This window comes from Rutilus rutilus (assembly GCF_951802725.1).
Source record: "Rutilus rutilus genome assembly, chromosome: 7".
Lineage (NCBI taxonomy): Eukaryota > Metazoa > Chordata > Actinopteri > Cypriniformes > Leuciscidae > Rutilus > Rutilus rutilus.
The window spans coordinates 35,598,226-35,610,550 of NC_140221.1; the positions used below are offsets into that span (position 1 = coordinate 35,598,226).

Here is a 12,325-nt window from a genome sequence, read left to right on the forward strand (position 1 = left end):
TGTCGCTAAAGGTAGCTCTTTGATTGACAGCTTCCTGCAATTCACAGACTTCAGATCTCCATTTTTACCTCAATTTGTATGGTAGTTTCTTTCTTCGCTACAGTAAACATATTAGAGGGCGTATCCAACTCATGAAAATACTGAATATCTTCCATGGAGTTACAACAGCTTCTTAGGAACAGACTATAATCCCGTAAAGCTCTTACATCTTCACTTTTGATATTTGCCCATGAAAGAGCCTTTTCCATATAGGTAGATGCAATTATATACTGGTCACCAAAATGCTCTTGTAGTAAACCTTTGGCCTTTAAATACCCATGGTCGGCAGGCATATGCTGGCAACTTTTTATAATCTCTTTTGGATGTCCCCTGGTATACTGTTCAAGAAAGTATAAGCGATCGCTGGGGCTTTCAGTTTTACGCTCCACACCGCTTTCAAAGGATTTCATAAAGACATGATATTGCAGAGGGTTTCCATCAAACACTTGAATTTCCCTTTTAGGCAAAGATGACAAACATTGTTGTTGAATCATTAAAGATGTGATTTCATTTTGTTTATCCATAATATGGAGAATTTGATCGGTATTTCCTGGACCGCCATTCACGTAACCACTCGGAGTTGTTTTACTTAACTTTGAGATGTTCTGGGAATAAATTGTCTGAGAAACATTCCCCTTGTTTGCCTTGGCACCTGCATTGCCACCATCCTTAGAAGAAACAATTTGTTGCGTCTCAGCTCTAGGAGTAAATGAATTTGCATCAGCGTTAAGTGTTAACTGTTGCCCTCTATCAAAGTAGGAATTCATTCCATCAGGCTGATGAGTCACATCACTTTTAACACAATGCACACTAAAACCTTTAAGCACTTTCACTTTAGCCATAGTTGCAGCAATCTCCTTTTGCAACTCAAAATCCTCTCTGTTTCCTTAAATTCTGTTCCTTTTCTTCAATTGCCTGTTTTTCCTTCATTAAATTTTGACGTACCAACAAAGCTGCAATATCAGCCTCTGCCTTAATGCGGGCCGAAGAAGTTGTTGATGTAGTTGAACGCCTTGTGGCAGAGCTACGTTGACTTGATCCTTTACTTCCAACATTAGAAACACTGTCACTTGGGTTTATATCATCTTGATTATGCATGGAAATTTGAGAAATATTCTGTTGTTTTGAATCATTAGAAGGGCATTCAACTGTTTTCGACTGTTGATCCTGGTTATCACTTGACATATCAATTCCATTTATCCATTGCTCTGTCTCTTTTATAAATGCTTGAGAACCACTCATTTTGTTTGATTTGTTCATCACTAGGCAATAATGGGATCACTGAATCATTAAGCTTGACTGTCTCTTTAAAAGTTTGCACCAAAGTTTCAAGTTCAGACTGTACAGCAGAAATGTCCTCATTTTTCAGCATGAGTTCTTTGATGGCTGGTATAGAACTTTTAATCTCATTTACATTTCTTTTTCGTTCTTTCTGAAGTTGCTCAAGTGTATAAGTCAAAGCCTTTGCTGTGAGTTGAACTTTACATTTGTCCTGTTCAACATCCGCACCCGTTTCAATCTCACTCATGATTGAAGCATGCACACCTCAGCGCGTCTAAATACGACACACTTTTAGACGCTTCACACAAGCAAACACAATCCAAAACAACGCATATCATGTGTCTCACAACTCCAATAGATTCACAAAAGCCCAGCAATCTAAACAATGATTCACTAAACACACCAACAGCGCTGCATCAATCGTAAATAAACTGCAAAACCATTTCAAATCATTCCGCGAACACAAGCAAAGACGTAACAAACCAATGTCCTATCGGTTCAACAGCATCAAACCTATCCGAAGACGTCGGTCCTGTTGCTTTGAACATCCAATTGTGCAATGATTGTTAGCAGCAAACATATCCAAAGATGTCGGTCCTGTTGCTTTGAAAGTGCCAGTGTGCCATAATCCTTCTGATTAAAACAAGCGAGAGCAGGGCGAATCTCCATCAGCCAGCGCTGCGCTTCCTTTCCGTCCAGTCAAAGCATGAGGGCCTCTTCCTTGAATCCAAAGTCGACGCGTTCACGGTCACGAATAAACAATTTTGTTGACTAACAGCTTAGTGCAGGAATAACTAATGTGACACGTTTATCCTTGAAGCTTGTATGTTGTTTTATTTTGTAGGTTTGCACGGTCAACAAAATATGTGCTCCAGCACTCACCCCATTCTTCCAGGTGTTTTAACCCCACTTAATTAATGACACTCCCATTATCAGTTGGTCACATGACTTTCCAATTACATGGCTCCTACAAGCTGTTTTTTTGTTCTGAATTCTTAGACTGCAAATATTCCGTTTTAAAAAATACAGATTCAAGGTTTCAAGATGAAGAAGAAATTCGGAATATTTCTGAAGGATTTTAATCATTATATTATATTTATATTTCATGGTGGGGACATGCAACAAATGTTATTTTTAGTGTTCTAGTTAGTTGTTATTAATGTTTTTAATTATTCATTTAAAAACACTTTGCTTATTTGTTTAATAATAAAATGTATTTTAGAATAAATTTTCATGCATTTTTATCATAGACTGTAAAAAATAGATTTTTATACATGTCCTTGGGACAGAAATGTCACTACATTCGGTGGAATGGCTCTTGTACTGATTATGGATCCGCAACTCCCAAGACCTCAGTGGCCCATAGGCAGCGTTCGGAAGACATTGCCCAGCAGTGACGGATGTGTGCGAACTGTTGAATCATTGACGGTCACTAGCTTACATTAGACCAGTTGCGCGCTTGATACAGTTGCCTGCTCTATAAGGTAACTCAAAAGACAGATAGATAACTCCCTCACCCATTTGCTGCTCAAATGTGGGGGCGGCTGTTGTGAATTCTCTCCCTTTAAGTATTAAGTTGGCTACGTGTGTGACGTTTTAAGGTGCGTTGTACGCAAATAACGCAGTGCAGCGTTCTCATTGCCTATTCACTAAACTACTCCAGTTGAGCGATCATATCGCGTGCACACATTCATGTGCAGTGTTTATGTGCAAGATAAAGTTTGTGACAAAGTTTTACTGATTTTTAATAACACAGATTGTCACGCTGTCTCCTAACTGCGCTGAGTTTGACAATGTTTGTGATGTTGTTCATGTCTAGCAATCTTTCTAAGTGTAATTTGAGCCTGTTAACGGGCAAGTTATTACCTTGAAGTGCTTTTCTCCGTGGGATAATATCATTCACTGGTTGTCATTTATTACTGCCTGTATAATGAGACAGTCCAATTTCTATAATCCATATTTTGGTGTTTTTGTCAATTTCAGTGCACCATGCAGTTTGTTATTGCAGACTCAAACTAATACATTTCTCGATTTATATTCCATGTATCAGTGCATTTTAAAGAGATGTTTATATTTGAGTTTGTAATCTGTAATGTTTTTGAATTCAGACAGTGAGTATTTATTTCTGTTATATTTATTTATTTCAGAAACTACCTCAAGTAGCCTACACTATTATGCGTAGCCTATATGGTCACTCTGTGCAATAAACTCTATGACTCTGACTCCCTGACCAGAGTTCTGCAGCGGTCAATAATATAATCCACCAGCTTTCAGTGGGGCAATCCCCAACACCCCCTTTTTTTCTTATACTACTATACTACCTTTTTGTTATAGGCTACTTGGTTTCCCTGTGAATTATTAAGGTAATTGATATTTAAGACCCTACCCCTAAAATATTTTTAATACTATTTTATATTGTATTATATATAGGCTATTATACAATATATATATATATATATATATATATATATTAGGGCTGTCAAAAGATTAATCACAATTAATCCATCCAAAAGAAAAGTTTGTGTTTACATAATATATGTGTGTGTACTGTGTATAATAATTTTGTATATATCAATACACACACATGCATGTATATATTTAAGAAATATTTGCATACATATACTGTATATATTTATATCTAATTTATATTATATATAAATATAATGTTTTTATATATAAATTACACATTTTTCTTAAATATAAATACAAGCATGTGTGTGTATTGATATATACAAAATTATTATACACAGTACACACACATATATTATGTAAACGCAAACTTTTATTTTGGATGGATTAATCGTGATTAATCTTTTGACAGCCCTAATATATATATATATAATATTATTATTATTATACTTTTTTTTTAAAAACATTTTTACGGTATGGTAAGGTATCTTACAGTTCACCAATTAACAGGTTTTTACTATAGTATTTTTTCAGTGCACAACACTGCATTCATGTAGTGACTGGAGGTTCACATGACAAAAGAAAACATACAGAATGCACAATATACACAATACACTAGAGTAACATAGAACAGAATAACTTTCTGAAGAAGTTATCTGAAAGGTCAATTAATAAGGAAATTGAGACGTTTAAGGCATGAAAGAGCGGGTGAAGAAAAGAGAGAGTGTTTAGTGTTTAAGTACAGAGCAGAAAACACATTGTTGACCCAGTGCCCTGGCAGAATACCCAGTGAGTCAGTGTTCAGCCTGAATCCTAGATCCGCGTGAATGAAAAATACTGTGTGGAAAAAGACAGGGTGGCTGATTCTAGGTCAGTAGTCTTCCCCATTAGTAGCAAATCATTACTGATCAAAAATGACAGTGTAGAAATCAAAACAAAACAGTTTGTCGTGGAGTTGCCACTGAATGCTGAGCGCTTGCAGACTGTTTAGATAAATGTGTTTACAAAGTCTCAAATTGGCATCTGTGGATTGCACTATAAAGTTTAGAATTATTCTTTCTTTCCGTTTGTCATTTTTCTCTCTCTCTCAGACTAAACTTCAAGTGATCGCTCTGAAAATTCCAAGATAATGTGAGAGAGAAACCAGTCTCCATGGCAATGGTCGCTAGTCGGTGAATCACCCTTAGTTACTATTGCACAATCAAAATACAGGATGAGAGCCCAAATTGTGTCCATGGCAACTTAGCGGATGTGTTCTACTTAGGGAGCAGAATTCTGGTACTTCAGATTGAGACGGCATTCTCACCAAAAATATTTTGCAATGTCTGAACCACTTTCTGGCCTTTCATTTCTTTTCAGATCCCAATACAGCACTAGATCTGTGCCATGAGTCACCTGGCTGACAACCAATGTTTCTCATATTCAGCATGAATTCCATCTCTAAATATGAGCAAACTTAAATGAATACTATATTAAATGTAGTTCATCCATTATGTAACTGTACTGACGTGGCAACGTGGCCAACTGACCAGCGGCCAAAGAATGAAATCCCATCAGACTAACCATTATCTATAACAGACAGGTACTTCCTCCTGCTTTATTCACCTTTCTGTGTGTATCAGGCATCATCAATAGATTATATATTTATATATATATATAAAATGTTTTATTATTGAATGGGGTTACTTTATTATTATTATCGAACAGTAAATGATATATTAGATATCATATTTATTTTTGATGAGTTTGGTAAGTGTTATTTAGATTAAGTTGGATGTGATGGGTGTGTTTGCATTAGTTTATGATTTATGTGCAGTGTCCAATGCATCTGAGTGTTGGTTGTATGTGTGTAAGTCTGCACTGGTCAACACTTACTTGACCTCAATGAGGCCATGTATTGTCTGACTGTTGAAAGTCAAATGCACACAGGAAATGTGGAGGATTATACAACATCCTCTCACCTCTCTGCATGTGTGTTTACACAACGGGAGTGAGTCACAGAGAATAATAGGGGAAGATTCGTGCACTCACACACATACCCACCCATAAACTCAAGTAGATATGCACACTCACAGATACGTACACACGTAGACCTGGATTAATAATTATGATGACGCATAAATGGATGAAATATCTCCGTCATCTCTTTGTGTCTGGGGAGCTGGCGGTGAGGAGAAAGAATAAGTGAAGCAGAAATAGACTAGTGGTTCTATCATGTTCTGTGTTGATTTCAGGTCAGGACTGTCGGAGGAACAGTTGGATAACAGCTTTCCTTGCCCTATTTATCTGTAATGGCCCCCCATTGTGGAGCGAGAGCTGCTGTTGCTTTCGATGAGACCTGTGTTTTTCATTCATTCCTTTTTCCCTCAGTTCTTCTCTCTTTTGTGCCACTTTATTATTGCACTGAAATTAACCAACTTGTGAAACTTTGCTCTCCATCTCCACTGTTATCAAGGCTGTGTATATGTATAGGTCCTCATTAGAAACATATACATCAGGTCTTGCAGTAGGGGGACCACCTATTGCTCTGTTGCAGGAGAGCAGATGTGATTCTGCAGGACAATGTGGGGCATGTGATTTACATAACATGCTTTAAATCGCTAATAAGCTTTGTTAATTGTGGCTTAAAGACGCCATGAAATAAACGAATAGACCTTTTTTTTTTCTAGCAGTCCTAAAGACCTTGATTAGCTGGTTCAGGTGTGTTAGATTAGGGTTGGAGCAAAAAACTGGAAAAGTGGAACTTGATGGCCAGAGTCGAGAACCCCTGTTTAAACATTTCAGTGCATCTTTAACTTGTATTTTTTGTTGGATCTAAAAGCTTTGAGTAGAAAGTTCATATTCAGTATGTGTCCAGATCAGACATGGGCAACTTCGGCCCTGGAGGGCCACTCCAGTCTAGCTCCAACCCTGATAAAAACTCACCTGTCATTAGCTTTTTTTGTAATCCGGAAGACACTGATCAGCTTTGCTCGGGTGTGTTTGATTAGGGCTAGAGATGAACTCTGCAGGACAGTGGCCCTTCCAAAACCGAAATTGCCCATCCCTGGTCTAGATGAAGTAGGTGTAGCTGTATTTAACCATTTTTGATGAGGTCCACACTGGTTTTTGGTTTGTTCCGTCCTCAGCAGAAAAAAACCTCATTAAGGGGTTGCAGCTTACATGTTGACTCCAACTACGCTCTAATATTCATATAGCTCATATTTTATTGCTTAAACATGAACTTCTCTTCTAATGTTCTATTATCTAGAGTTCAGTAGTGTAGTGTTCTGCTGTCAGCAGTTCTGTAGTGTAGAATTACTCTCTTGGGCTGCACAGCTCGCAGAGGGGGTGGAATGGAGAGAAAGTAGGCAGTGGCCGGAGAAAACGGCAGAGCTGGAGGAAATTCTACTAATTCTCCTTTTCCACTCTTCCTCTTCCACTCAGACATGCTCTCAATATTTCCGCCTGGATGTTTCTCTTCTTTCCTTGCGCCCCTCCCCAGCTTCACTCTTCATGACATTTAACTCATTTTTTTCCCTTTCAATTTTTTTCAGTCTATTCTTTTTCTGGCTCAGTCTGCATTAGCAGATGGTGTGTTAAAGCCTTCATTCCTTCCACTATACCGGCTGTACCGATGGAAAAACAACACTGTCAGAATCTATCCAGACCAGAACCAATTCATGAACTCATTTAAAACCAAAGCCATCCTTGGGGTTAGTGATTTGATGTAACTTGACAGGAGCTCAAAGAGCCTTTTTGTTTGTATAATATGAAAAATATTAAATATACCCCACTTTATTCTGAAGGAACTTTTTGCTCCAATTGTTAAATTTCTTCACTTCTTTCATTGCAGTGTTATAGCGGAGTCCCCGGTTGTTCACTCTTGATTTGAGATAGTGGAACTGGATTCTGAGATGTTTCTCTTAATCTAAAGCCAAAACTAACAGCAGGCTTGTCATGTTTCATCTTTCATTTTTTAGTATTTCCTCTTATTTTTGTTAACTATTATTCACTGCTTTAAGTATAAAATGCATGAATGAGTTTAAAATGACCATAAATGTGGCTGATCTCTTATAAAATTGGTCTCGTCTTTGTCTCAAACATGGGTATATAAAGGACACACATCCCATGTTTGCATGTATGCAGCTTCCTGTGTTGACTCGGGGTCATGCTCACTTGTCTAAACTGGGTTGAGAAATGCAGAAACTTCTCAATGATCATTTCACTAACCTCCATCACTGTCCCTAGCTAAGGCTGCTTCACTTCTCAAATATGATCACAACAAATTTCCGCTTGATAAATGCCCAGGGCTCAAAACTTGTAGCTATCACTTTTTATATTCAAGACCGAACAGGACGTGTGTTTAATCATGTGAAAATATTGCTTTGAGTATATAATAATGTTAAGTGTCAGCATTTTAGTTTCGTAGATAACCATTCAGGAGAAACAATATAAGGGTTCAGGATTCAGTTTATTAATCGTTGATTCCATGTTATCGTCAAATATTTGTGTGATTCATTCAAATATATTACAGGCATGGGTCAATCTAAATATTCAGATTAATGCTGTGATAATTAATTCATCACTTTCAATCATATGGCAGATGGAGATCCAAAATAAAGAGCATATGAACTCTTATCCCACTCAACATGTCATTTTAAACAATATTTATAAATTATAAAATGTTATAAAACACTCTTTGGGCTTCAAGAGTGTGAATTTCCAGCAAGAATTGAGAAAACGTGAGCTCCAAAGAACAGCTTTAATTGATAAATAAAACATGAAATGACATTGGAATTTTTTTTTAACTTAACCACAGACACCCACTAATTTTAACTCACCAACTGTCTACATGATGTTTGTGTAAAAATACAAGGGAAAATAATTCCCTTGAAGAGGAAGATAATGACACTGCAGGAACAATGAACTTTCATGAGAACAGCTTGTCTTCTCTACTGTCTTGAATTAGCCCTGCACAAAAACACATAATATCATCTAAAACCTTCTGACACAACCTCCAGCCAGACCTAAAGATGACCTCGACCATAGCATGAGATGAAGAAGAAATCAAGCTTCTTATCTCTGATAGGCTAAGACATTCAGGAGAAAAGTAAACACACACACACACACACACACACACACACACACACACACACACACAAAGATGGTGTCACTCCATTATGATATTCTGGTTCATAGGAATAAGACAAGAGTGGCATGTGTGTGTGTTTCCATCTCTCCCTGCTGCTTCCAGTTTAGGTTAATCCTGTTTTCCCTCTCTCCATTGGCGTGATCCTTCATTCCATGCAACGTAAACAAAGAGTGCCAGAACCACGTGGACGGCAAGCACAGCAACGATGGCAGCATAGAAATAGCTGTCATTGCTGGAGTAACCCAGAAAGGCTGTGAAGAAAAGAACAGAATTAAGGAGAAATTATGGTAAAAGCAAAGCAGCAAATAAGGACTTAATATAATGGCTTGTAGAGTAACACATAGATATTTAGCAGTGGAACTTTGTGTGGACTGTCCAACAATAATCAGAACAGCAGTCTTGATGACAATAATAATAATAGTAAGGCTGGGATAAACCTCTCAGACAGCAACATAGTGTCGGCCCAGATCCGGCCCACACCTGGGCCATGTGGAACACTATGTTGCTGTCTGTCTGGGATATTATTATTATTATTTAAATGAACTAATAAATAAAGTTGGCTTATCAGCCTTTGGAAGCAAAATACCTTCAAAGAGAAAAGACTTTGATGTAAAATACAGTCCGATGGGGAGAGTTATCATCAGAATAGTGAAAAACAATAGTGTCTTGAGCACAGAGACAAGAGAACCGTCGTTCCTGAATAAATACAAGAGGAAGAAAGAGAGAATGAGAGATTAGACAAATTAAAGTAGTCGAAATGTGAATTTTAAATGATTTGGAATCACCAAGTGCACCAAATACATTAATGATATTATATGTAAATGTTTATTTCATTTTAATCCGTTAGTTTCTTGGCCTTATGTGATTGTGATTTTGGTGTGAGAGGTCACGTGAAGTCTGAGCAGAATAACAGCACATTATATCAAATATCTTACCCTTTGAAATCCGGCACGGTTCCGGAAATGGACCCGACATCTGTCTTGTCGTATTTTTCCATTGTGTATTTTTACTCATAGGCAAAAAAAGAAAAATCTTGAAAGGAACTCAATCGCTGATAATTCCGTGCTGCGACATCTTGAATTATGTGCGCTTCCGGGTCTTTGTCACATGATCTGGATGATCATGACAGCAGTTGTGTGCATGTTTGCGCATGTCCGCTAAGGGGCGCCGCAGTACTGCAACACTAGTAGGCTACACAAGTATACATGAAAACTATCTATATCCATGATCTAGGCCAGTGGTTTCAGTCACGCACATTTTGTATGGCTTCCTTTACCACACCTGATTCAAAGGAGAGAGATCCATGAACGAAACTGAGTAGGCTATGTCGAATAAAAGAGACATAAATGTGCAGAGCTGCTGTGAGTCCACATACAGCACTAAAAACCACTGGTGACCTCTCTTCCTCTCAGCAACTTCTAGAAAAAGTAGGGGAGACCGGGGATTGTAACACTTTTTGCTTCAGCAACTATAACTCGCTGAATTTTTTAGCTTGAGTTCTCAAACTTTTATACAAAGTACTCACATTTGTTTACTACAAATGGAACCAATTCATCCCTCTAAGAATATCACAGACCTCGTGAGTTGATGTCAATGCATGGTGTTCCTTTGTTACAACCTACCCCACTACCGGGGTAGGTTGTAACACATGTTGGGGTAAGTTGTAACAATAGACAAAAGAAGTAAAAATGGATGCCATACCATGATATTGTTCAAAAAACGATTTATTGAAATAAAAGAACAATCTCTCTCTCTCTCTCTCTCTCTCTCTCTCTCTCTCTCTAATAACAGACTATGTCTGTTTGACTCACGTGTGTGTGTGTGTGTGTGTGTGTGTGTGTGTGTTTAAATTTACCGACTAGAACAAACTTACTTAACAGTACACTTAATAATAACACTAGGCTACTACAGTGTACCTAATTAAATAGCATCTTTGTACATCTTTAGGTAAAAAAAGAAAAAGAAAAAAAAGTCTGTGTGTGTAAATTAATCTACTAAACAAACGTACTTAACGGTATGTACTTAATAAACACTACTACAATGTACCAGATTAAAGAACATCTTTGTATATCTTTAAGTCTAACACAAAAATAATATGTCAATGTGCGTGTGTGTCTATGTCTGTATATTCTTAATCAGAGTCACTGTTCTGACAGATGAATGATGCTGGTAACCTTGGAGTGCAGGCTTGATGGGCCCAGAAACTGCATAGGGCGCATTTCACCCAAACCTTTGGCTTTGAGATGTTAAATTGCTCCATACAAACCACTTTTACACCTCTTTCCATGCCCTAGTTATTCTTTAAAAACATTCAAATCAAGAAAATTCTTAGTTATATTCTTAGTAAGGGGATGGTTGTAACACTTTTTAAATAAGTGTCACAGCACACCCCACCCGTCAGCCAATGTTTAGCTAGATGTATTAGCATAGTGGTTTGAAATTACCAGGGGGGGAATGCATCACATATTGCCTAAGAAACTACTGTTTAATCTAATATAAGTCATACAGTTTTATCTGCAATAGATACTAAACAAATAGTCTTGGTCAAATCTTTTACTTTTTGACCTCAAAATATTTTTTTTCTCTATATATTCTGCATGTGCCTGTTTCCAGCCTTGAAAATCATCATGATGGATCGGGGAGGAAGTAGGAAAATACTGAAGTGATCACATGACTCATATCTTATCCCTAATTGGTGGAATTGATGGCGTTACAACTCTCCCCATGTTACAACCATCCCCGGTCTCCCCTACTAGATTTAATTATTTATTTCTCTTTTTTAAATCTATAATAACTTATATTAGAGAAAACGGGGGATAGTTTTCAAACATTTTACTACATTATGATGATATCAAATGATTCTTATCTAATTTAAGAGATTCTTTTTTAACTAGAAGAGATTTTTGTACTTGAAACCAACATAAAAAAAAGTCAATTCTGGAGAAAAACAGCATTTGTGGACTTTTGACTTAGAACCTTAGTTACTGAGATAGCCATTGTGTTTGTGACAACTTCCCTATATGACAACTATAGCCCCCAAATAGAATTGATATAAAATGGCAAATAAAATCCTATCCTGTAAGTGAATATATTTATATATAATTTCATATAATCATATATATATAATTTTACTCAACTAAGCTTTGAGATTTTTTAATATGTATGGTGGATGTGGCACTGCTAGAGCACTGGAAATGTCTTTGTAACAAAATGGATGTAGGATCTCCAGAAAAATTAGAACATTTTAATATATTTTTTTCTTTAATTAAATAGAGGAAACTAGGGCTAGTTGTCGAGCATTTTACTGCATCGCAGGCTTTGAGTTTGAAGGACAAAATGCTTATAATTTAAAAGATATTTGAACTTGAAACAAACATAATAAACACAAACCAGCATTTGTGTAATTCGACTTTTGAATCAAAGCCTTATAGTTAGATAAAGCACTCCCCTAAACAGTAACTT

The 12,325-nt window shown here is 37.0% G+C and overlaps 1 protein-coding gene across 1 annotated transcript; it reads right to left on the reverse strand.

The window, feature by feature from the left end:
• Positions 1-8,459: 8,459 nt before the first annotated feature.
• On the reverse strand, positions 8,460-9,969 carry vma21 (vacuolar ATPase assembly factor VMA21). Its single transcript, XM_084414819.1, has 3 exons — positions 9,799-9,969; positions 9,450-9,559; positions 8,460-9,114 (listed from the first exon to the last, which is right to left on the reverse strand). Exons 1-3 carry the CDS (start codon positions 9,858-9,860, stop codon positions 8,972-8,974), a joined length of 315 nt encoding a protein of 104 aa, XP_084270945.1. The 5' UTR covers positions 9,861-9,969; the 3' UTR covers positions 8,460-8,971.
• Positions 9,970-12,325: the final 2,356 nt, after the last annotated feature.

What these genes read in the sequence shown, in the direction of transcription:
- vma21 (XM_084414819.1), bottom strand. Translation starts at nt 9,860, where the DNA reads ATGGAAAAATACGACAAGACAGATGTCGGGTCCATTTCCGGAACCGTG. An exon ending in ACCGTGCCGGATTTCAAAGG is followed by an intron (nt 9,560 to 9,798) that starts GTAAGATATTTG and finishes GTATTTATTCAG; the next exon opens with GAACGACGGTTCTCTTGTCT. An exon ending in AAAGTCTTTTCTCTTTGAAG is followed by an intron (nt 9,115 to 9,449) that starts GTATTTTGCTTC and finishes TTTTCTTCACAG; the next exon opens with CCTTTCTGGGTTACTCCAGC.